The sequence below is a fragment of the Chiloscyllium plagiosum genome, unplaced genomic scaffold (genome assembly GCF_037043375.1).
Source record: "Chiloscyllium plagiosum isolate Xiang-an unplaced genomic scaffold, Cpla_swu_hap1 HiC_scaffold_1, whole genome shotgun sequence".
Lineage (NCBI taxonomy): Eukaryota > Metazoa > Chordata > Chondrichthyes > Orectolobiformes > Hemiscylliidae > Chiloscyllium > Chiloscyllium plagiosum.
The window spans coordinates 160734437-160760803 of record NW_028270139.1 but is presented as its reverse complement, the minus strand read 5'-3'; the positions used below and the strand labels follow the sequence as shown (position 1 = coordinate 160760803).

The following is a 26367-nucleotide window of genomic DNA, read 5'->3' as shown; positions in this document are numbered from 1 at the left end:
TAACCTCCCTGCTTCTAAACTCAATCCCTTTAGCAATGAAGGACAAAATTCCATTTGCCTTCCTAATTACTTGTTGTACCTGCAGACCAACTTTCTGTGATTCATGCACAAGGACACCCAGGCTCCTTTGCATAGCAGCATGCGGCAACATTTTACCATTCAAGTAATATGGGTGGCACGGTGGCACAGTGGTTAGCACTGCTGCCTCACAGCGCCAGAGACCTGGGTTCAATTCCCACCTCAGGCGACTGACTGTGTGGAGTTTGCACATTCTCCCCGTGTCTGCGTGGGTTTCCTCCGGGTGCTCCGGTTTCCTCCCACAGTTCAAAGATGTGCAGGTTAGGTGAATTGGCCATGCTAAATTGTCCAGAGTGTAAGGTAAGGGGTAAATGTAGGGGTCTGGGTCGGTGTGGATTTGTTGGGCCGAAGGGCCTGTTTCCACACTGTAAAGTAATCTAATCTAATAATCCTTTTTACCGTTACTCCTACCAAAATGGATGACCTCACATTTATTAACATTGTATTCCGTCTGCCTAACCTTTGCCCATTCAGTCAATGTATCTATGTTAATCTGCAAAGTTTCACAGTCCTCTGCACACTTTGCTCTGCCACTCATCTTAGTTCATCTGCAAACTTTGACTCACTACACATGGTCCCTGACTCAAAATCATTTATGGATTAGTGGTGCTGGAAGAGCACAGCAGTTCAGGCAGCATCCGGGGAGCTGTAAAATCGACGTTTCGGGGAGGGTGGAGTGGATAGGTGGAAAAGAACAAAGGCAGGTAGGACAAGTCATGGGGACAGTGCTGAGCTGGAAGGTTGGAACTAGGGTGAGGTGGGGGAAGGGGAAATGAGGAAACTGTTGAAGTCCACATTGATGCCCTGGGGTTGAAGTGTTCCGAGGTGGAAGATGAGGCATTCGTCCTCCAGGCGTCTGGTGGTGAGGGAGCGGCAGTGAAGGAGGCCCAGGACCTCCATGTCCTCGGCAGAGTGGAAGGGGGAGTTGAAATGTTGGGCCACGGGGCGGTGTGGTTGATTGGTGCGGGTGTCCTGGCGATGTTCCCTAAAGCACTCTGCGAGGAGGCGCCCAGTCTCCCCAATGTAGAGGAGACCACATCGGGAGCAATGGATACAATAAATGATATTAGTGGATGTGCAGGTAAAACTTTGATGGATGTGGAAGGCTCCTTTAGGGCCTTGGATGGAGGTGAAGGAGGAGGTGTGGGCGCAGGTTTTGCAGTTCCTGCGGTGGCAGGGGAAAGTGCCAGGATGGGAGGGTGGGTCGTAGGGGGGTGTGGACCTGACCAGGTAGTCACGGAGGGAACGGTCTTTGTGGAAGGCGGAAAGGGGTGGGGAGGGAAATATATCCCTGGTGGTGGAGTTCGTTTGGAGGTGGCGGAAATGTCGGCGGATGATTTGGTTTATGCGAAGGTTAGTAGGGTGGAAGGTGAGCACCAGGGGCGTTCTGTCCTTGTTACGGTTGGAGGGGTGGGGTCTGAGGGCGGAGGTGTGGGATGTGGACGAGATGCGTTGGAGGGCATCTTTAACCACGTGGGAAGGGAAATTGCGGTCTCTAAAGAAGAAGGCCATCTGGTGTGTTCTGTGGTGGAACTGCTCCTCCTGGGAGCAGATACGGCGGAGGCAGAGGAATTGGGAATATGGGATGGCATTTTTGCAAGAGGTAGGGTGGGAAGAGGTGTAATCCAGGTAGCTGTGGGAATCGGTGGGTTTGTAAAAAATGTCAGTGTCAAGTCGGTCATCATTAATGGAGATGGAGAGGTCCAGGAAGGGGAGGAAGGTGTCAGAGATGGTCCAGTTAAATTTAAGGTCAGGGTGGAATGTGTTGGTGAAGTTGATGAATTGCTCAACCTCCTCGCGGGAGCACGAGGTGGCGCCAATGCAGTCATCAATGTAGCGGAGGAAGAGGTGGGGAGTGGTGCCGGTGTAATTACGGAAGATCGACTGTTCTACGTAGCCAACAAAGAGAGAGGCATAGCTGGGGCCCATATGTGTGCTCATGGCTTCCCCTTTGGTCTTGAGGAAGTGGGAGGATTCGAAGGAGAAATTGTTAAGGGTGGCTTGGCCAAACGAACGAGAGTGTCGGTGGAAGGGTACTGTTGGGGATGTCGGGAGAGGAAAAAACGGAGGGCTTGGAGGCCCTGGTCATGGTGGATGGAGGTGTAGAGGGATTGGATATCCATGGTGAAGATGAGGCGTTGGGGGCCGGGGAAACAGAAGTCTTGGAGGAGGTGGAGGGCGTGGGTGGTGTCTCGAACGTATGTGAGGAGTTCCTGGACTAGGGGGGAGGGGACAGTGTCGAGGTAGGTAGAGATGAGTTCAGTGGGGCAGGAGCATGCTGTCATTTATATCATTTATATCAGTTGTGAATAATTGCGATCCCAACATCTATCCCTGAGGCACACCACTGATTACCGGCCAGAATAGCACTCATTTATTGCAACTCTTCGCTTCCTGTTAGTCAACCAATCCTCTATCTATGCAATACTTTACCCAAAACACCATGCATCCTTATCTTCTGCAGCAGCCTATTCTGGAAGGCCTTTTGGAAATCTAGGTGCACCACATCCACTGGGTCCCAGTTGTCCACCTTGCTCGTAATGTCTTCATAGAATTCCAGTAGATTAGTTAAGCATGGCCTGCCCTTCATGAACCCATGCTGTGTCTGCCCAACAGGACAACTTCTATCGAGATGCCTTGCTATTTGTTCCTTGCTAATGGACTCAAGCATTTTCCCCACTACAGAGGTTAAGATAACTGGTCTATAATTCCCCAGCTTTTGTCTACTTCCCCTTTTAAACAGTGGTATCACATTTACTGTTATAGAGTCATAGAGATGTACAGCATGGAAATAGACCCTTCGGTCCATGCCGACCAGATATCCCAACCCAATCTAGTCTCACCTGCCAGCACCCGGTTCATATCCCTCCAAACCTTTCCTATTCATATACCCATCCAAATGTCTCTTAAATGTTGCAATTGTACCAGCCTCCACCACTTCCTCTGGAAGCTCATTCCATACATGTACCACCCTCTGCGTGAAAAGTTGCCCCTTAGGTCTCTTTTATATCTTTCCCCACTCACCCTAAATCTATGCCCTCGAGTTCTGGACTCCCCAACCTCAGGGAAAGGACTTTGTCTATTTATCCAATCCATGCCCCTCATAATTTTGTAAACCTCTATAAGGTCACCCGTCAGCCTCCGACGCTCCAGGGAAAACAGCCCCAGCCTGTTCAGCCTCTCCCTATAGCTCAGATCCTCCAACCCTGGCAACATCCTTGTAAATCTTTTCTGAACCCTTTCAGGTTTCACAACATCTTTCCGATAGGAAGGAGACCAGAATTGCACGCAATATTCCAATAGTGGCCTAACCAATGTCCTGTACAGCCGCAACATGACCTCCCAACTCCTGTACTCAATACTCTGACCAATAAAGGAAAGCCTACCAAACGCTTTCTTCACTATCCTATCTACCTGCGACTCCACTTTCAAGGAGCTATGAACCTGCACTCCAAAGTCTCTTTGTTCAGCAACACTCCCTCGGACCTTACCATTAAGTGTATAAGTCCTGCTAAGATTTGCTTTCCCAAAATGCAGCTCCTCGCATTTATCTGAATTAAACTCCATCTGCCACTTCTCAGCCCATTGGCCCATCTGGCCCAGATCCTGTTGTAATCTGAGGTAACCTTCTTCGCTGTCCACTACACCTCCAATTTTGGTGTCATCGGCAAATTTACTAACTGTACCTCTTATGCTCACATCCAAATCATTTATGTAAATGAAAAAACGTAGAGGACCCAGCACCGATCCTTGTGGCACTCCACTGGTCACAGGCCTCCAGTCTGAAAAACAACCCTCCACCACCACCCTCTGTCTTCTACCTTTGAGCCAGTTCTGTATCCAAATGGCTAGTTCTCCCTGTATTCCATGAGATCTAACCTTGCTAATCAGTCTCCCATGGGGAACCTTGTCGAATGCCTTACTGAAGTCCATATAGATCACATCTACTGTTCTGCCCTCATCAATCTTCTTTGTTACTTCTTCAAAAAACTCAATCAAGTTTATGAGACATGATTTCCCACGCACAAAGCCATGTTGACTATCCCGAATCAGTCCTTGCCTTTCCAAATACATGTACATCCTGTCCCTCAGGATTCCCTCCAACAACTTGCCCACCACCGAGGTCAGGCTCACTGGTGTATAGTTCCCTGGCTTGTCTTTGCCGCCATTCTTAAACAGTGGCACCATGTTTGCCAACCACCAGTCTTCCGGTACCTCACCTGTGACTATCGATGATACAAATATCTCAGCAAGAGGTCCAGCAATCACTTCTCTCGCTTCCCACAGAGTTCTCGGGTACACATGATCAGGCCCTGGGGATTTATCCACCTTTAACCATTTCAAGATATCTAGCAGTTCCTCCTCTGTAATCTGGACATTTTGCAAGATGTCACCATCTATTTCCCTACAGTCTATATCTTCCATATCCTTTTCTACAGTAAATACTGATGCAAAATATTTATTTAGTATTATTATCTTATAATATTATCTTCCCCATTTTGTGTGGCTCCACACAAAGGCTGCCTTGCTGATTTTTGAGGTGCCCTATTCTCTCCCTAGTTACCCTTTTGTCCTTAATATATTTGTAAAAACCCTTTAGATTCTCCTTAATTCTATTTGCCAAAGCTATCTCATGTCCCTGTTTTGCCCTCCTGATTTCCCTCTTAAGTATACTCCTACTTTCTTTATACTCTTCTAAGGATTCACTCGATCTATCCTGTCTATACCTGACATATGCTTCCTTCTTTTTCTTAATCAAACCCTCAATTTCTTTAGTCATCCAGCATTCCCTATAGCTACCAGCTTCCCTTTCACCCTGACAGGAATATACTTTCTCTGGATTCTTGTTATCTCATTTCTGAAGGCTTCCCATTTTCCAGCCGTCCTGTTACCTGCAAACATCTGCCTCCAATCAGCTTTCAAAAGTTCTTGCCTAATACCGTTAAAATTGGCCTTTCTCCACTTTAGAACTTCAACTTTTAGATCTGGTCTATCCTTTTCCATCACTATTTTAAAATGAATAGAATTATGGTCACTGGCCCCAAAGTGCTCCCCTACTGACACCTCAGTCACCTGCCTTGCTTTATTTCCCAAGAGTAGGTCAATTTTCCAATCTACTGAGATTGCCCCAGAGTCCAGCGAATTTTGGAAAATTGCCACCAGTGCACTTGCTTTTTATCCTTCCATCTCTTTTAGTACCCTAGGATGTATTCCATCAGGGCTAGGAGACTTGTCTATCCGTAGCTCCATTCGGTTGCCCAACGCTTTCTCTTCCGTAAGATTGATTGTTTCTAGGTGCTCACCTACCCATGTCGCTTTGTCAATTACTGGCATGGTATTCGTATCCTCCATTGTGAAGACCAATACTAAATACCTGTTCGATGCCTTGGCCATTTCATCATATCGCATAAGTAAATAACCCTTCCCATCCTCTTGGCCACTCTTCTTCATTTTATATATTTATAGAAACTTTTGTTATCTGTCTTTATATTCTGTGCTAGTTTATTTCTCATGTTCTATCTTTTATTTTGTAGCTCTTTTTGTGGCTTTCTGTTGACTTTAACGTTTTCCCAATCTTCTAGTTTCATGCTGTTTTTGACCACTTTGTATGCCTTCTCTTTCAATTTGGTAGCCTCCCTTATTTGCTTAGACACCCATGGCAGATTACCCCTTTTCTTACTGTCCTTTCTTTTCACTGGAATATATTTTGCTGAGCATTTTAAAAAATTGCTTTGAAAGTCCTCCACTACTTGTCAATTGTCCCACCATTAAAATCTTTGTTTCCAGTCTACTTTAGCCAACTCCTCCCTCATTCTTTTGTAGTCTCCCTTGTTTAAGCACAGGACCCTGATACTGGACTTTATCTTCACACTTCCCATATGTATTCTAAATTCAACCATGCCTAACTATGAAGTCATTAATTATTCCTGTCTCATTACACAGGATCAGATCTAGGATGGCTTGCTCCCTCATTGATTCCATTCCATTCTGTTCAAAAAAACTATCACAGATACACTCAACAAACTCCTCCTCAAGGCTACCCTGACCGAGCTGGTTCGACCAATCGACATGTAGATTAAAATCCCCCATGATAATTGCCGTACCATTTTTACGGGCATAAGTTATTTCTTTGTTTATTGCCTGCCCCAGTGGCCTATAGACTACACCTGTCAGTGACTTTTTCTTCTTAGAATTTGTAATTTACACCTGAATGGATTCAACCTTACTCTTCATACAATCTGAACCATCTCTCAGCACCACCCTGATCACATCCTTGAATATCAGAGCTACACCATCTCCCTTACCTTCCTGTCTGTCCTTCTGAATAGTCTGGTATCCCTGGATATTCAATTCCCAGTCATGACCATTCTGTAACCAAGTTTCCGTAATGGCTACTAAATCATATTCATTTGCAATGATTTGTGCTGTTAACTCATCAACCTTGTTACGAATGCTACGAGTATTCAGGTAAAGCCCTTATGCTAGCTCTCTTCCCCTCATGATTTCCAACATCTCTAATAATATCTCTTGAATTATCCTTCCTTTTTACTTATTCCATCGTCTGCCATGAACTTAAACCATCCTGTACACATACTAACCTGCTGCTTACCGTTTTATTTACCATCATGCATCCTGCCGTTTTCCCTTTCCCTTCCCCGACTCACAAGTTTAAAGTCTTCGTGACCACCTTATTTATCCTTTTCACTAGAATACTGGTTCCAGATCAGTTCAGGTGGAGACTGTCCCATCGGTACAGATCTCTCCCCGTTCCGACACTGATGCCAATGCCCCATGAAATGGAACCCTACTTTTTCACACTGATCTCTTAGCCACGTATTTACTTCCCTAATTTTCCTATCCCTAAGTCAATTTGCATGTGGTTCAGGCAGTAACCCGGAGATTATGACTCTTGAGGGCCTGTTCCTTAATTTCGTTCCTTGTGCTTGATAATCCCCAAACAGGTCCTCCATCCTCGACCTGTCTATGTTGTTTGTTTCAGTGTGGGCTACAACAACTGGATTCTCATATCTCAGCTCTCCCTGTCGAGAATCCTACATTATTAATGAGTCCAATTGTCATAAACTGCGGAGAAATCTGTGTACTGGGCTTTATCAGAGCTAAATGGAAGCAAAGACAAGCAGCCTCTTGGAAAGGGATTAACTGTGAGAAGAGAAGATGCTGTAGATTAGCTATTCATTCAATAAGATCTTTGAATCCATATTGGAAGTGTGCTGTAGCATTTATTTTACATGACTTCAATCTAGAAGAAAATGTATTTTTTACTTTAATTTATTGTGAGTGGCTTGACAAAAAAAAAGCAATGTTTTGTTTGTTACTTGTTCCAGTTTGCCAGGAAAGTGGAAGTAAGATGTGTTCTCCAGTGTTTCAGTCTGCTTACTTGCATACTCATCCTGTGGGGTGCAGTCCCATCCTGTGGGGTGCACAGTCATCCTGTGGGGTGCAGTCCCATCCTGTGGGGTGCACAGTCATCCTGTGGGGTGCAGTCCCATCCTGTGGGGTGCACAGTCATCCTGTGGGGTGCAGTCCCATCCTGTGGGGTGCACAGTCATCCTGTGGCGTGCACTCCCATCCTGTGGAGCATCTACCTCAGAAAAGGAAATGTCCATTCTAACTAGCAATCTTGTAGCTTTCAGTTTAGTGACTCATTCTTCCCAGTAACTGACTTCTGCATCAGAGGCAAAGTGGAAGGAAATGTATCTTGGAGGATGTGGTCATCAATGAGCTGTAGTAATGGTTGAATTACTGTCCTGAATCACCTCTTTCTTATAATAAATGCCAAAGAAACGTCTCCTTTCTATGACATGGCTACTGTTTAAATACTAATTTTCTTTCCTGATGCTGCATTTTAGGCAATTGCTCTAACATGCACTTAGTCTCCTGTTTAAATTCTAGCAATCTTTGTTTTGTCATAGAGTCAGAGAGTACAGAGTAGAGTAGCTTTTATTTGTCATTTCTACCATATGCAACTGATACAGTAAAAATGAGACAGCATTCCTCCAGGACCTTGGGTGTTACATGGACAGCACAAATTACACAGCAGTACACAGCATAAAGTGCTTAAGAAGTGCAAAATACACAAGTTACAGTGTAACAGAAGAATGATAAATAATGGACATTTTCCAAGCAGCAATAGAAAAGAATTTCAGATGGGAAAGAGTCTGATTATACTGTGTTAAGGAGCCTGTTACCTTGGGGGAGGAAACTGTTGCACAGTCTGGCCGTGAGAGACCTGATGCTCCAGTATCTTCTGCCAGATGCCAGGACGGAGACGAGTTTGACTGAGAGGGGTGTGGGGTCTTAGCCTTTTGGATGCAGCGTGTGGTGTAAATATCTGTAATGGAGGGAAGACAGACCCCGATGATCCTCTCAGCTGTCATTAGATTAGATTAGATTAGATTAGATTAGATTAGATTAGATTAGATTAGATTACTTACAGTGTGAAAACAGGTCCTTCGGCCCAACAAATCCACACCGACACGCCGAAGCGTATACCACCCAGACCCATACTCCTACATTTACCCCTTCACCTAATACTATGGGCAATTTAGCATAGCCAATTCACCTAACCTGCACATTTTTGGATTGTGGGAGGAAACCGGAGCACCCGGAGGAAACCCACGCAGACACGGGGAGAATGTGCAAACTGTGGCGTGCACTCCCATCCTGTAGAGCAGTCACCTGAGGCGGGAGTTGAACCCAGGTCTCTGGCGCTGTGAGGCAGCAGTGCTAACCACTGTGCCACCGTGCCACCCACTATCCGTTATAGGGTTTTATGATCCAAGACGGTGCAATTCCTGAACCAAGCAGTGGTGCAGCAGCTCAGGGTACTCTCAATGAACCCTCTGTAGAAGGTGGTGAGGGTTGGGGTGGTGAGAGGTGGGCTTTCCTCAGTCTGCGCAGAAACTAGAGATGCTGCTGGGCTTTCTTGTCTATAGAGCTGGTGCTGAGGGACCAGGTGAGATTCTCTGCCAGGTGTACGCCAAGGAATTTGTGCTCTTCACATTCTCCATGGGGGGGGGGGCCATGGATGTCCAGCGGAGAGTGGCCGCTCCGTGCCCTCCTGAAGTCAACAACCATCTCTTTTGTCTTGTCCACGCTCTGCACCACTCCATTAGCCGCTGCACCTCCTATCTGTATGCTGACTTGTTGTTCCTGCTAATGAGACCCAGTACAGTCATGTCACCAGCAAGCTTAATGATATGATACGATTTGTGCATCGCTGCACAGTCGTGTGTCAGCAGGGTGATCAGCAGTGGACTGAGCACACAATCTTGGGGGTCCCCTGTGCTCAGTGTTGGAGATGCTGTTCTCAATCTGGACTGACTGCGGTCTCCCAGTCAGGAAGTCTAGGATCCAATTACACAGGGAGGTAATTAGGCCCAGCAGACTCAGGTGCTGAGGAATGATGGTGTTAAATGCATAACTGAAGTCTATGAACAGTAGTCTGATGTAGGTGTCCCTCTTCTCCAGGTGGGTGTGGGCCAGATGGAGAGTGGTGGAAATGGCGAGATGTACAGCATGGAAATAGATCCTTCTGTCCAACTTGTCCGTGCCACCCTGATATCCTAAATTAATCTCATCCCATTTGCCAGCATTTGGCCCTTCCTATTCATATATCCATCCAGATGCCTTTTAAGTGTTGTAATTGTACCAGTCCCCTTCGCTTCACCTGGCAGTTCATTCCATACCCACATCACCCTCTGCATGGAAAGGTTCGCTGTTAGGTCTCTTTTAAATCTTCCCACTCTCACCCTAAACCTATGTTGTCTAGTTTTGGACTCCCCTACCCTGGGAAAAAGACCTTGTCTATTTACTCTATTCATGCCCCTCATGATTTTATAAACTTCTATAAGGTCACCCCTCAGCCTCTGATGCTTGAGGGAAAATAGCCCCAGCTTATTCAGCCTCTCCCTATAGCTCAAGACTATTTTGCTATTATTCTTACCAAAATGGATGACCTCACATTTACTAACATTGTATTCCATCTGCCAATCCCTTGCCCACTCACTTAATCTATCTATATCCCCCTGCAGACGTTCAAGATCTTCTGCACATTTTGCTCTCCCACTCATTTTGGTGTCTTCTGCAAATTTTGACACTTTACAATTGGTTCTCAACTCTAAATCATCTATGTAAATTGGAAACAATTGTGGCCCCAACACTGATCCCTGAGGCACAGCATTAGCCACTGATCACGGACCAAAAAACACTCACTTATCCCCACTGATTGCTTTCTATTAGTTAACCAATCTTCTATCCATGCTAATAAATTGTTTGTAACGCCATGCACCTTTATTGTATGCAGCAGCCTTTTGTGGGGCACCTTGTTGAATGCCTTCTGAAAATCCAGATGTATTTGTAGAATGTATTTATAGAATCCCTTAGGATTCTCCTGAACTCTATTTGTCAAATCTATGTCATGTCCCCTTTTTGCCTTCCTGATTTCCCGACTGCCTTTATACTCTTCCAGTGATTTACTTGATCCCTGCTGTCTATAACTGACATATGCTTCCTTCTTATTCTTGACCAGAACCTCAATTTCTGTAATCATCCAGCATTCCCTGCATCTATCAGCCTTGTCCTTCACCCTAACATACTGTTGCTGGACTCTGGTTATTTCATTTTTGAAGACATCCCACTTTGCAGCCATCCCTTTATCTGTGAATATCTGCCCCCAGTCAACTTTTGAAAGTTCTTGCCTAATATCATCAAAATTTGCCTTCTTCAATTTAGAACTCCAGCTTTTAGATCAGGTCTGTCTTTTTCCATCACTATTTTAAAACTAACAGAATTATGATCATTTGCCCCAAAGTGCTCCGCTGACACTTCAGCCTTGCCTTATTTCCCAAGATGAGGAGGTGCTGGTGTTGGACTGAGGTGGACAAAGTTAAAACTCACATAACACCAGGTTATGGTCCAACTGGTTTATTTGGCAATACTAGCTTTCGGAGCGCTGTTCCTTCGTCAGCTTCCTACCCATGTATTTGTCCAAATTCCTTTTAATTGTTGTTAATGTACCTGCCTCAACCTGACAAAGGAGCATGCTCCAAAAGCTAGTACTTCCCCATAAACTTGTTGGACTATAACCTGGTGTTGTGTGATTCTTACTTCCCAAGAGTAGGTCAAATTTTGCTGCTTCTCTAGTAGGTACATCCATATACTGAATGGGAACATTTCTTGCAAACACTGAACAAATTCCTCTTCATCTGATCCCTTAACACCATGGCAGTCCCACTCTATGTTTGGAAAGTTGAAATCCCCTATTATTACCACTCTATTATTTTTACAGATAACTGAGATCTCTTTACAAATTTGTTTATCAATTTCCCACTGCCTATTGGAATGTCTATAGTACAATCCCAATAAGGTGATCATCCATTTCTTATTCCTCATTTCCATCCAAATAACTTTATAATATGTCTAAATTTATTACATTAGAAGGATGTTATAGAACACAGAACATAGAAAAATACAACGCAGTACAGGCCCGTTGGCCCTCGATGTTGCGCCGATCCAAGCCCACCTAACCTACACTAACCCACTATCCTCCATATGCCTATCCAATGCCCATTTAAATGCCCATAAAGAGGGAGAGTCCACCACTGCTACTGGCAGGGCATTCCATGAACTCACGACTTGCTGAGTAAAGAATCTACCCCTAACATCTGTCCTATACCTACCACCCCTTAATTTAAAGGTATGCCCCCTTGTAATAGCTGACTCCATACGTGGAAAAAGGTTCTCATGGTCAACCCTATCTAAACCCCTAATCATCTTGAACACCTCTATCAAGTCACCCCTAAACCTTCTTTTCTCCAATGAAAACAGCCCCAAGTGCCGCAGCCTTTCCTCATATGATCTTCCTACCATACCAGGCAACATCCTGGTAAACCTCCTCTGCACCCGTTCCAGTGCCTCTTCGTCCTTCCTATAGTATGGCGACCAAAACTGCACACAATACTCCAGATGCGGCCGCACCAGAGACTTATACAACTGCAATATGACCTCAGTACTCCGGAACTCAATTCCACTACCAATAAAAGCCAGTATGCCATATGCCTTCCTCACCGCACTATTTACCTGGGTGGCAACTTTCAGAGATCTGTGTACATGGACACCAAGATCCCTCTGCTCATCCACACTACAAGTATCCGACCATTAGCCCAGTACCCCATCTTTTTATTACTCTTACCAAAGTGAATCACCTCACACTTAGCTACATTGAACTCCATTTGCCACCTTTCTGCCCAGCTCTGCAGCTTATCTATATCCCGCTGTAACCTGCCACATCCCTCCTCACTGTCTACAACTCCTCCGACTTTCGTATCATCCGCAAACTTACTCACCCAACCTTCTAACCCCTCCTCCAGGTCATTTATAAAAATGACAAATAATGTTATTTTCTTTACATTATGTTAAGTTCTAGTCTTTCTTCTTTATTATTTTGGCACTCTGTCTGTTATAGAGTCATAGAGTCCCACAGCACGGAGTCAGGCCCTTTGGCCCAGATTGGTCCATGCCAATCAAATGTCCTTCCACACTAACCACATCTCCCTGCACTTGGCACGTATTCTACTGAAGAAGGGCTAATGCCCGAAACGTCGATTCTCCTGTTCCCTAGATGCTGCCTGACCTGCTGCGCTTCTCCAGCAACACATTTCCATCACATATTCTACTAATCCTTTCCTATCCGCGTATTTGTCCAAATGCATTTTAAATGTTGTTAATGTACCCGCCTCAACCACTTCTGCAGGCAGCTTATTCCATATGTGTACCCACCCTCTGTGTAAAAACGTTGCCTCTCAGGTTCCCTTTTATTCTTTTCCTTCTAACCTTAAACTGATGCCCTCTTGTCCTCAATTCCCCAATTCTGGGGAAATGTCTGAGTGCATGCACCCTATCTGTGCCTGTCATGATCTTATTCACCTTGAAAAGATCCCGCCTCAGTCATCTACGCTCTAAAGAAAAACGACTTCGCTTGTCCGACCTTTCCCTATAACTCAGACCATTGAGTCCTGGCAACATCCTTGTAAATTTCACCTGCACTCTTTTTCCAGTTTAATAGCATTCCTTCTATAATAAGGTGACCAAAACTGAAAACAATTCTCCAAGTGAGGCCTTACCAACATCCTGTATATCTGCAATGTAACTTTCCAACTTCTTTTCACAATGCCCTGACTAATGAAGACCAGTGTGCGAAATACCTTCTTCACTGCCTTGTGTATCTGTGACTCCACTTTCACAGAGCCGTGAACCTGAACTCCAAGGTCCCTCTGTTCCACTACACTCCCTAAGGCCTCCCATTCACCATGAAACTTGATTTGACTTTTTAAAATGCTTATCTATTCTATATCTATATCTCTTACTTATCTATATTAAATTCCATTTGCCACTTCACCAGCTAATCAAGGACCTGCTGCAATTTCTGAGAACCTTCCTCACTGTCCATGAGACCATCTATTTTAGTGTGTCATCTGCAAACTTAGAACATTACAGGGCAGTACAGGCCCTTCGGCCCTCGATGTTGCGCCGACTGTCATACCAATCTGAAGCCCATCCCACCTACACTATTCCATGTATGTCCATATGCTTGGCAAAGCATTCCATACCCTTATTACTCTGAGTAAAGAAACTACCTCTGACATCTGTCCTATATCTATCACCCCTCAATTTAAAGCTATGCCCCCTCGTGCTCACTGTCACCATACTTGGAAAAAGGCTCTCCCTGTCCACCCTATCAAACCCTCTGATTATCTTATATGTCTCTATTAAGTCACCTCTCAACCTTCTTCCCTCTAACGAAAACAGCCTCAAGTCCCTCAGCCTTTCCTCGTAAGACCTTCCCTCCATACCAGGCAACACCCTAGTAAATCTCCTCTGCACCCTTTCCAAAGCTTCCACATCCTTCTTATAATGCGATGAACAGAACTGTACTTCAAGTGCAGCCGCACCAGAGTTTTGTACAGCTGTAGCATAACCTCATGGTTCCGGAACTTGATCCGTCTATTAATAAAAGCTAAAACACTATCTGCCTTCTTAACAACCCTGTCAACCTGGGTGGCAACTTTCAAGGAACATAAGAGGTACAGTTAGTAAGTTTGCAGATGACACCAAAATTGGAGGTGTAGTGGACAGCGAAGAGGGTTACCTCAGATTACAACAGGATCTGGACCAGATGGGCCAATGGGCTGAGAAGTGGCAGATAAAGTTTAATTCAGATAAATGCGAGGTGCTGCATTTTGGGAAAGCAAATCTTAGCAGGACTTATACACTTAATGGTAAGGTCCTAGGAATTCTTCCTGAACAAAGAGACCTTGGAGTGCAGGTTCATAGCTCCTTGAAAGTGGAGTTGCAGGTAGATAGGATAGTGAAGAAGGCATTTGGTATGCTTTTCTTTATTGGTCTGAATATTGAGTACAGGAGTTGGGAGGTCATGTTGCGGCTGTACAGGACATTGGTTAGGCCACTGGTGGAATATTGCGTGCAATTCTGATCTCCTTCCTATCGGAAAGATGTTGTGAAACTTGAAAGGGTTCAGAAAAGATTTACAAGGATGTTGCCAGGGTTGGAGGATCTGAGCTACAGGGAGAGGCTGAACAGGCTGGGGCTGTTTTCCCTGGACCGTCGGAGGCTGAGAGGTGACCTTCTAGAGGTTTACAAAATTATGAGGGGCATAGATAGGATAAATAGACAAAGTCCTTTCCCTGAGGTTGGGGAGTCCAGAACTAGACGGCATAGGTTTATGGTGAGTGGGGAAAGATATAAAAGAGACCTGAGGGGCAACTTTTTCACGCAGAGGGTGGTACGTATATGGAATGAGCTGCCAGAGGATGTGGTGGAGGCTGGTACAATTGCAACATTAAAGAGGCAATTGGATGAGTATATGAATAGGAAGGGTTTGGAGGGATATGGGCCGAGTGCTGACAGGTGGGACTAGACTGGGTTGGGATATCTGGTTGGCATGGACGGGTTGGACTGAAGGGTCTGTTTCCATGCTGTACATCTCTATGACTCTATGACTCTATCTGTGTACCTGGACACCGAGATCTCTCTGCTGATCTACACTACCAAGAATCTTACCATTAACCCAGTGCTTTGCATTCCGGTTACTCCGACCAAAGCGAATCACCTCACACTTGTCCGCATTAAACTCCATTTGCCACCTCTCAGCCCAGCTCTGCAGCTTATCTATGTCTCTCTGTAACTTACAACATCCTTCGTCACTATCCACAACTCCTCCGACCTTAGTGTTGTCTGCAAATTTACTAACCCACGCTCCTGCGCCCTCATCCAGATCGTTTATAAAAATGACGAAAAGCAGTGGACCCAACACTGACCCTTGCAGTACACCACTGGTAACTGGACTCCAGGATGAACATTTTCCATCAACTACCACCCTCTGTCTTCTTTCAGCAAGCCAATTACTGATCCAAACTGCTATATCTCCCACAATCCCATTCCTCCGCATTTTGTCCAATAGCCTTCTGTGGGGAACCTTATCGAACGCCTTGCTGAAATCCATATACACCACATCAACCGGTTTACTCTCATCTACCTGTTTGGTCACCTTCTCAAAGAACTCAGTAAGGTTTGTGAGGCACGACCTACCCTTCACAAAACCGTGCTGACTATCCCTAATCAAATTATTATTTTCTAGATGACTATAAATCCTATCTCTTATAACCTTTTCCAACACTTTACCAACAACTGAAGTGAGGCTCACTGGTCTATAATTACCAGGATTGTCTCTACTCCCCTTCTTGAACAGGGGAACCACATTTGCTATCCTCCAGTCTTCTGACACTATTCCTGTAGACAATGATGATTTAAAGATCAATGCCAAAGGCTCGGCAATCTCCTCCCTGGCTTCCCAGAGTATCCTAGGATAAATCCCATCCGGCCCAGGGGACTTATCTATTTTCAAATTCTGCAGGATTTCTAATGCCTCTTCATGTAAACCTCAATCACACCTAATCTAGTAGCCTGTATCTCAGTAATCTCCTCAACAACATTGTCGTTTTCTAGAGTGAATACTGTCGAAAAATATTCGACAAACTGTCGACAAACTTACTGATCATCTTGTGTATTATTATCTAAATCATTGATATAGATAACAAAATGTAATAGGCCCAGCACCGACCCTGCAGCACTCCACAAGTCACAGGCCTCCAGTCTGACAAGCATCCTTTCACTCTTACTCTCTGCTTCCTTCCATTAAGCTGATTTTGTATCCAATTTGCCAGCTCACCCTGGATTCCATGCAATCTAACCTTCCAGAGCAGCCTACCTTGTAGAACCTTATGGAAGGCCTTACTGAAATCCATACAGACTACGTCTACCACCCTCCTCTCGTCAACCTTCCTAGTCATTTCATCTAAAAACTCGAACAAATTTGTGAGGCATGATCTCCCACACACAAAGTCATGCTGACTACTCCTAATCAAACTCTGTCTTTCCAAATGCATGTTATCTTATCCTTTAGAATCTTCTCAAGTAACTTACCTCCCACAGATGTTAAACTTGTGTATAGTTCCCAGGCTTTTCTTTGCAGCCCTCCTTGAGTAATGCCACAACATTCGCTATCCACTCGTCTTCCGGAACCTCACCCATGTTTAACGATGATGCAAAAATATCAGGCAGGGCCCCTGCAATTTCTTCTCTAGCCTCTGGCTGTGTTCTTGGATATATCTGGTCAGGACCAGGAGATTTATCCACCTTCATACATGTTAATACATCCAACACCTCCTCTACTGTGATATGGACTGTACCCAAGATATTTTCCTCTTGCAGATTCTGCAATGTCGACTCCTGTGCCCTCATCAATCCTTTTGGTAACTTCCTCAGAAAACTCAATCAAGTTTGTGAGACATGATTTTGTACAAAACTGTGCTGACTACCCCTAATCAATTTTTGCCTCTCAGCAAAGCAAGAGGCAAAATTCAAGCCCTTGCTTCCTATCCTGCAGCAAAAGTTACATTTTAAGAATGAACTCAGCAAATATGCATTTTGTAGTTCAATTATCTACTTTACTCAAATGTTGACTTTTAATGTGAGATACCAAACCTTAATCACTAATGCCTGTGGAATTGGACTTTAATAAAGAAGTTAAGCCATTAGGAGAGGATATCACTGCATGGAAGGAGACAAAATAAAGACTCTGGCTCTTGCATTTTTTGTTAAAATGTCATGATTTGGAGACGTCAGTGTTGGACTGGGGTGTACAAAGTTAAAAATCACACAACACCAGGTTATAGTCCAACAGGTTTAATTGGAAGCACTAGCTCTCGGAGCAACGCTCTTTCATCATGTGGACAATCACCTGATTGAAGGAGTGGTGCTCCGAAAGCTTGTGTGCTTCCAGTTAAGCCTGTTGGACTATAACCTGGTATTTGTAATACTATAGATGTTGGAGAATACGTTCACCATTGAAGCCTTGAAAGTCCATGGAACATCTGGGGTCAACTTAGACACTGAGTACAAAAATAAAATGCCAGAGAGGGTGTGGATGGCCACCATTTTGAAATGTTATCAGCATGTGATGCAAACAAAAGGCAGCATTGGCCGCAGTTATAAGTTGATAGTCAATCAATCATGCATTTGTGTGATGAAAAATTAAATTGGAATACTAATAAAAGTATAATATGTCAAGGTTGAAAAGAGAGATTGACTTCTATGCCAAGTATGTGTGAAAATGAGTCAATTTTTAAAGATTGTATATGCAGCACTATCTGCTTTGGAGTTGGGAAAATGGGGTTGCTTGATATGCCAGGTTGACTATATATAGTAATTGAAAGTTGCAAATGCATTTGTTTTTCAGATAAAGTGGAATGTTACAGAAACTGAGCATAAAGCCTGCACCGGAAAAGGCAAGGCAAAGGTCTGTCCTCAGAACTTTCAATTATTCTGTTCTTAACCGAAATAAAATCTGTGATACCAGTCACTCCTTGGCAGATTATCTTGTATCCAATAAATGACCATATACTGTAATAAGTTGAATTTGATGTGCAAAGTCTCGTGCAGAGGGGAGGTGTCCAAGCTTTTTGTTTCAAATCACATTTTGGGAAGTTATGATATTAAGCACAAAAATGTAAAAAATGGTGAAAAACAAAATGACTGGCAGGCTGTTATAAAAGCACAATTAGTTCATTGATTCAGGATGTAAGCTGATCTAGCTAATAAACATGTGCATGAATACTGGGTGAACTTAATGTCCTTCCCAAGGCAAGCTTAGAGTCAGAGAGAGCATTACATTAGCTAAGACAGTGGCAGATGTGGGAACCTTGAGTCTGGGATGGGATATCAAACCTGACAAATTTGAGTTTTTCAAGGAAGTCTCAACCAGAGTGGCTAGAGGGAAATTAGTAGATGCATTGTACTTAGACTTCAGAAGGCTCTCAGCAAGGTAACTCATAAAAGGTTAAGTCATAAGATAAGAAGCCATGGTGTTCGAGGTAGCATATTGGCATGGAAAGAGAAGAGGCTCATGGGTGAGTGTAGTATTAGAACTCATTGACTATGAGATCCTTGATTGGTGTTGTTAACCAGGTCAGTCAGGGAGCCCTGGGGGCGATAGATGTAAACAGGAGATTCAAAATCTCTCACTTCAGGGACTGACTCCGAGCTGACTGGCCACAACCAATGCATAGTGTGATTGCAAATGAAGTATGACTTGGTGATGGGACATTAATTTCACCCAGTATTCATGCACATGTTTATTAGCTAGATCAGCTGAAATTCTGAATCAATGAACTAATTGTGCTTTCCCACAGTGAAACATCAGACTCTGAATATAGGATTCTTCAGGGTCTTGACTGGGTAAATGACGAGTGAATGTATGGGATAGTCCAGGGATAGAGGGCATAGTCTCGGAATAAAGGGGAGCCAATTTAAGACTGTGTTGAGGAGGAAGTTCTTCTCTGAGGGTGTGGGTCTTTTGAACTCGTTGCCACAGAGAGCTGTCAGAGCAGAATCCTTTTGTGTATTTAAGATTGAGATAGATGTATTTTTGATCAGTAGTGGACATGGGGGAAAAGGCAGAAAAGCAGATGTGTGGGAAGTCACATCAAACATGATCCTATCGAATGTTGGGACAGTTTTAAGGAGCCAAACAGCCTACTCCTGTTTCTATTTCTTATGGTCTCACGGATGCCATTTATGGACCTCATCTTGCTGCTGTTGGTATTCAGCTAGCTTCAGGTCACCCATGCCGTGGGTGACCTGGCTTAGCTGAGAGCCCAGATTTCCATTTTTTTTTTGAATAAGTGCAGAGAAATGAAACATTGTTTGATAGCTCAAGCTATTTTTCTTTGATATCTTTTGTCATTTAGACAAGATAAAGTGGCATCAATGTTTATGTTTTCTGTTATTGATACTTGGGTGCTCTCATTGATTGCTGCTACAATGACTCTATAAAAGTTATTTATTGGAAAAAAACATTTTGATTAAACTTTTCATATGTTATTAATACTGTCAGGTTAACTGGTTTTCTGTAATGTTACTTAAACGTGGATGGGAATGGGCATGCAAGTGGCGGCACGAAAGATCAGAAGGGACATTTAGGATGTGTAGTGGGTCATGATTAGCATAAGTATAAATGTGGTCAGAGGGAAGGCAATGGCAGAGTAGCATTATTGCTGGACTGTTAATGCAGATTACCCCATTAATGCTCTGGGGACCCAGTACGAACTCAGCCAGGCAGATGATGGAATTTGAATTCAATGAAAATCTGGAATTAAAAGTCTAATGATAATGAATCCATTGTTGATTGTTAGAAAAACCTATCTGGATCACTGAAGGGCCAATGTCCTTTAAGGAAAGAAACTGCGGTCCTTACCTGGTCTGGCATACATGTGAGTGCAGACCTACAGCAATGTGGTTGACTTTTAACTGGCTTCTGGGCAACTCGGGATGGGTAATAAATGCTGGCCTGGTCAGTGATACTTCAAGCGAAGGGAGTGGGCGAGGTGTAATAGGGTGTGAGGTTTGTGGGCTAGAGGACCTAATATTTAACAGAACCATCAGGATAAGATATGTGAGACACGTCTTTTTACTAACCTGCATCAGCATTTGGCACGTCCTGCTACTACCTTCAGTTGGGGAGGGGGAGATACGTGTACAGATCCTCTTGCCACCACCAGGACACGGTTGGACTATTTGGAACTCTTCATCTGTTGAACTTGTGCTGAGGGAGCATGGCTAATCCACCCAGCCTGCAAATCTCTGGACACTATGCACAATTTAGCCTGGCCAGTTCACCTGACCTGCACATCTTTGGATTGTGGGAGGAAACCCTCGCATACACGGGGAGAACGTGCAAACTCCACACAGACAGTAACCAGAGGGTGGAATTGAACATGGGTCCCTGGCTCAGCAGCACTAACCACTGAGCCATCGTGCCACCCCTACTCTCTCAAGAGACAGAGGCGACTGGTGGTGACTTAAACTGAGGGTCACCATGCCTAATGTGAGGGGAGAGTTTGAGAAGAAGTGCCCATCTTGGTGACTTCAGCTGTAGCAGACTTGAATCCATGCTATTGGTATTACTCTGCATTGCAAACTAGCCGCCCGTCAAACTGAGCTAACTGATCCCCTGACACATAGAAATTATGCAGAGTGTGTTTATTTTTTATTGAGGTTACTTCAGTGTGGCTGTTTGTAAAGAAACATAGAACAGCCCATAAGGATCAGATGGGCCTGTGGTGCAGAACCAATATGTGTGAAATTAGTTGACATAGATCAGGTTGGAAATGGAGGCATTGACGGTTTGGTCTGTGTTGTTGTGTAGAGAAAAAGCAATCCAGTCCTGGTTTCCTGCTGTTGATCATTTTCTAGTGACTCTGCTGCAAAAGTCTGTTTGTGTGAATATTGGATAGTGTCAGGATTGAGCTGCATACGATTTCCTGTCTTAGAAAGAAACAACAAAAAAACACCAGTGATGCTGATCTGGTGTTCCCAGTGGAAAACAAGGGGTTCATTATGAGAACACAGCTTGTAATTTTCCATCTAGTAAAATGAATGGATGGACTCCTGGGATACGTTGTTAGGTCATATTTTCCTCTGCTCCTGTTGTACTATAAATCCACACTACATTAATAATTGAGGAACTTTTATTGTTGGATGTATGAAATTATATGTCCACATGAAGTATGAACAAATATCAAGAGGCATCCTAGATTCTCCCAAGTTGAACTTGACTGTGAGTTATGTGGTTATATGTGCTAGTAGGGCCAATTTAGTTCAGTAGCTGGATGGTTAGGGTGTGAAGTTATATGGGAACAGTAGACCATTCAGTCCCTCTAGCCTGCTCACTGGTCAATACATTCATTGCTGATCAGTTTGTGTTTTGAATTGCATATTCACATCTACCCTCAAGATCCGTTGATTCCCTTGCCTAACATAAATCCACCTTTTAAAATAGTCAATGACCCTGCTGTACTGCTTTCTAAGTCAGAGTTCTAAAGTCCCTGAGAGGTGAAAGAAAGCTTCTCCTTATTTCTGTTCTGGAAGAGTGGCCACTAATTTTACAACAGTACCCCCTAGTTCTGGACTTGCCAAAGAGGGAATGTCCTTTTCGCGTCCATCTTGTTGAGATTATTCAGGAACTTAGGAACATAGGAAGAACATTGCAACAGGAGTAGACCATTCATTGAGATCATGGCTAATCTGTGGCCTAACTCCATATGACTGTCTTTGGCCCCTTTACCTTAATATTTTTGCTTAACATAAAAAAAAAGTCAAATTTAAAATTTAATGATCCAATGCTGTTGCTGGAAGAGAGTTCCAAACATCTACCACTCAAACATCTACCACATCTACCCAATTGAAGTTTGTCAACAATCACTGTTCTAATCTACAGTAAAAACAATGCTGCCTGTTCTACCTATCTCATAAGGCAATTCATTTATTCCAGTTATTAATCTAGTAACCCACCTCTTCACATCGTCCAGCACATTAATATCTTTCCTTAAAGAGGTTGAAACTACACAGTATTCGAATGTGGTTTCACCAATGTCCTGTATAACTAAAGCATAACATCCTTACTTTTATATTCAATTCCTGCTTTATTCTAATAAATGACACCATCCTATTCACCAGCTTGATTGTATGTATTAGCTGCATATTCCCTTTGTGTGACTCACGTACGAGGACACCAAAATCTCTCTGAACTTAAGATGTCTTCAATTATTTTCTGGTAGAGTAATACACTGCTTTTCATTTATCCTGTCAAACTGAACAACATCACATTTTATGAGATTGTACTCGATCAGCCAGATTTTTGTCTACTCACTCTACCTGGGAGAAAGTGAGGACTGCCGATGCTGGAGACCAGAGTTGAAAAATGTGGTGTTGGAAAAACACAGCAGGCTAGGCAGCATCCAAGGAGCAGGAAAATCGACGTTTCGGGCATAAAGGGCTTATGCCCGAAACGTCGATTCTTCTGCTCCTCGGATGCTGCCTGGCCTGCTGTGTTTTTCCAGCACCACATTTTTCAACTCTACTCACTCTACCTATCTATATCAGTCTAGAAACTCCTTATGCCTTCTTCACAGCATAATTTCCTATCCTTGTGTCATCTGCAAATTCAGCTACTGTGCCTTCAGTCCCCTCATCTAAGTTATTGATATAAATTGTAAAACACTGGGGGCCCAGCACATATCTTTGTGGTACACTGCACTTCAATTCATATCAATCAGACTGCCTACCTTTTTTAATTTGCTGACAGGATGCGAGAGTCACTGTCTGGACTAGCGTTTTTGCCAGACCTTTGTTTCCCTTAAGAAGCTGCTTTCGTGAATGGTTGCAATCCATGTGCTGTAGCTAGATCCACAATGCTGTTAGGGAAGGAGTTCCAGGAATTTGACCTGGCAATACTGGCACAGTGATTTGTTTCCAAGTCAAGCCAGTGAGTGGCTTGGAGGGAACTTTGAAGGTGGTGGTGGTGTACCTGATGGCAGTTTTAGATGGAGTGCTCATGGATTTGGAAAGTGCTATTTAAGAAGCCTTTTGAAGTGATTTTTGCAGTGCATTTTTAAGATGTACATTCCGGCTACTGAGCATGAGTGGTGGAGGGAATAAATGTTTGTGGATGTGGTGACAATGAAGTGGCCTGCTTTGGCCTTGGTAGCATCCAGCTTCTTGAGTGTTTTTTGAGCTACACTTATTCAGACAAGTGGGAATATTCCTTTACACTTCTGACTTGTGCCTTAAAATGGTGGACAAGCTCTGGGGAGTCAGGAGGTGAGTTACCTGCTGCAGAATTCCTAGCCTCTGACCTGCTATTGTAGCTACTATATTTATGTGGCTAGTACAGTTGAATTTCTGATCACTGGTAACCCCAAGATGTTGATGATGGGGGATTCAGTGAATGGTAACACCATTGGCTTTCATTTGTAATGGCACTGTGGGCTTACTTAACAGTATATTGACCACAGTGGTTCAAGAAGGCAGCTTTTCACCACCACCTCGAGAGCAACTGGGAATGAATAATAAATGGCCGCCTATGCAGTGGCAGCCAGATCCAGTAAATGACTAAAAATATAAATTGGCCAGCTTTTTATTCCAAATTTTACTGAATTCAAATTTCACCATCTCCAGTGGTGAGTTTCAAACCCATGTCCCCAGAACATTGGCCTGGTGTTCTGCGTTGCTGACCCATGTGTGTATATCACTGTGATACTGCCTCCCCCTAGTTCTGGTCCTTTATCATGAGCACCCATTTTTGTTTCCTTCTTGTATATTTCATCCTACATTGTGACTACTGTCAAGGACTTGTAGACCATAAGACATAGGAGCAGAAATTAGGCCATTCGGCCCATTCTGCCATTCAATCATGGCTGATAGGTTTCTCAGTCCCATTTTCCCACTTTTTCCCACTAACCTTTGATCTCCTTGGCAATCAAAAACTTATCTCTTTTAAATACACTCCATGACCTGGCCTCCACAGCCTTCCGTGGCAATAAATTCCACAGATTCACTACTCTCTGGCTGAAGACGTTTCTCCTTCTCTCTGTTCTAAAAGGTCTTCCCTTTACTCTAAGGCTGTGTTTCAGGTCCTTGTCTCTCCTGCCAATAACTATCTCAAATATAAAATTTAATGATCCAATGCTATTGCAAACACCTACCACCCAAACATCTATTACATCTACCCTCTTCACTCTTGTCACCCCTCACTGTCCATCTTCCCAAACATCTTCCCAACACCTTGTCTGTCCAGGTCATTCAGTGTTCTGTAAGCTTCTATCAGATCCCTTCACCCCCCTATTCGTCTAAACACCATTAAGTATCATCCCAGAGTCCTCAAGCATTCCTCATATGTTAAGCTTTTCATTTCTGAGATCATTGTCATGAACCTTTTCTGGATCCGCTCCAGGGCCAGTACGTATATCCTGAGGTATGTGGTACAAAATTGCTCACAATACTCTAAATGTGGTCTGACCAGAACTTTGTAAAACCTCCGAAGTACATCCCTGCTTTTATATTCTCGTCCTCTCGAGATGAATGATGTTGTATTTGCCTTACTAACTACCAACTCCTGGACTAGGACTCCCAAGTCTCTTTGCATTTCGCATTTCTGAATTTTCTCCCCATTTAGAAATTAGTCTGTGCCTCCTCTTCCTACCAAAGTGCAGGACCTCACATGTTCCCATGTTGCGTTTCATGCCACTTCTTTGCCCACTCTTGTCAAAGTCTTTCTGCAGCATCCCCACCTCTTCGCTGCGACCTGCCCACTAGCGCCAACAAATTCAAGAGAGAATATGTATTCCATTTTGCCAGTAATAAAAGATTAATACTACATTTTTTTGGACCTCTGAGGCCCCATAATAGACTGTAAACTTTTTCCAGTTTTGTACATATGCATAGTTACTGTTTTAGGAAATAAAACTCATGCCAAACTAGAATCTGGTAGTGCATAATGTTATCAATTGGAACTAAGCGCAGATGGAATGATTGTTGAACAATCTGGTGACAGAAGTCTCAGTGTATCAATTCGATTTCACAGTCAGTCTCGATACAGTGTTAAATGTTCTATTTACCCTATAATGTTCTGCTGGTAATTCTTTTGATGAGATTAGTGAGGGAGTATACTGCCACTTCTTAACAAGTACTCCTTTGTAGATGTTAGGAAACGAGAATAATGGGATACATTACCCTGCTGTCTGTTTTAATAGTCTGATTATTCTCTGAAGAGGCCACATATTTACCACATACGTACTACAAAACGAGAGAATAAATATGCATATTTGAAATGTTTTCTGTTTGAGTAAAAAGGAAAAGTTAAAGTGGAGCTTTACTTTGTTACTAAGTCATCCCTTTAACAGATTTAAAGCAAGATAAATATTCTACTTTTGGAGTATAGCTTTTCAGTGCTAATGTTCAGAGGGAGTTGGTTCTGCTCGTGCAAGTTATTTAGAAAATTAGCATGTAGTTGCCATGAGCAATTCGGATAGTGCAAGGCTTTTTGACCTTTATTGTAAGGGGATTAGAGTACAAGAAAAAGAAATCTTGTTACAATTGTACAGGGTTTTTGTGAGACCACATCTAGAATACAATGTGCAGTTTTGCATTCCATATTTAAGAAAACTTCATCTGTTGAAGGACCAGTTTCTGAGGGCTTGTGATTTCAAATAAATCTGTTGGACTATAACCTAGTGTAGTGTGACTTCTGGCCATATCTAAGAAAAGATATACTTGATTGCCCCTTTTTTTCAAGGGATTTGGAGTATGAGAGTCTGGAACTATTACAGCATGTGTGGACGGGGATGGGGTGGGGAGTAAAAGAGGGGGTGGGGTTGGTGGTGGTGGTGGTGCAGAGTCCTTGTGTATATTTAAGGCTGAGATACATTAGATCAGCCATGATTCATTGAATATTGGAACAGGATTGAGGGGCTGAATAACCTCTTCCTATTCCTATTTCTTATGGTTTTATGGAGTCACTAAACTGGACCCCGAAATGAAAATGGTATCCTATGATGAGAGGCTGAGGAGATGGACTCCATGTTCACTGGACTTTAGAAGTAGAAATATATAAGGTTCTGAAGAGTTGTGGCCATGTCAATTGTTTTCATTGGCCAAGGAATCTAAAATGTGGAGCAAGGGCTCAGGATAAGGAGTTTGAGATAAGGAGGAATTTATAAAACTCAAAGCATTGTGAATCGCTCAAATTCCCTTTCCCATTAAGTTGTAGAGTCTCCATTGTTAAATACATTCAAGATTGGGACGGTCAGACTGTTTTTGTCCCTCAGGAAATCAAGGAATATGGAGAATGGG

General features: G+C 43.5%; 1 protein-coding gene across 1 annotated transcript in view; it reads left to right on the top strand.

Moving 5' to 3' along the window:
- The window catches only part of LOC122550633 (semaphorin-4F), a 243093-nt gene that overhangs the window by 84145 nt on the left and 132581 nt on the right, over positions 1-26367 (top strand). The window contains exon 3 of the mRNA XM_043691726.2: positions 17918-17977. Coding sequence (XP_043547661.1) covers positions 17918-17977 — 60 coding nt within the window. The remainder of the gene's footprint in view (positions 1-17917; positions 17978-26367) is intronic.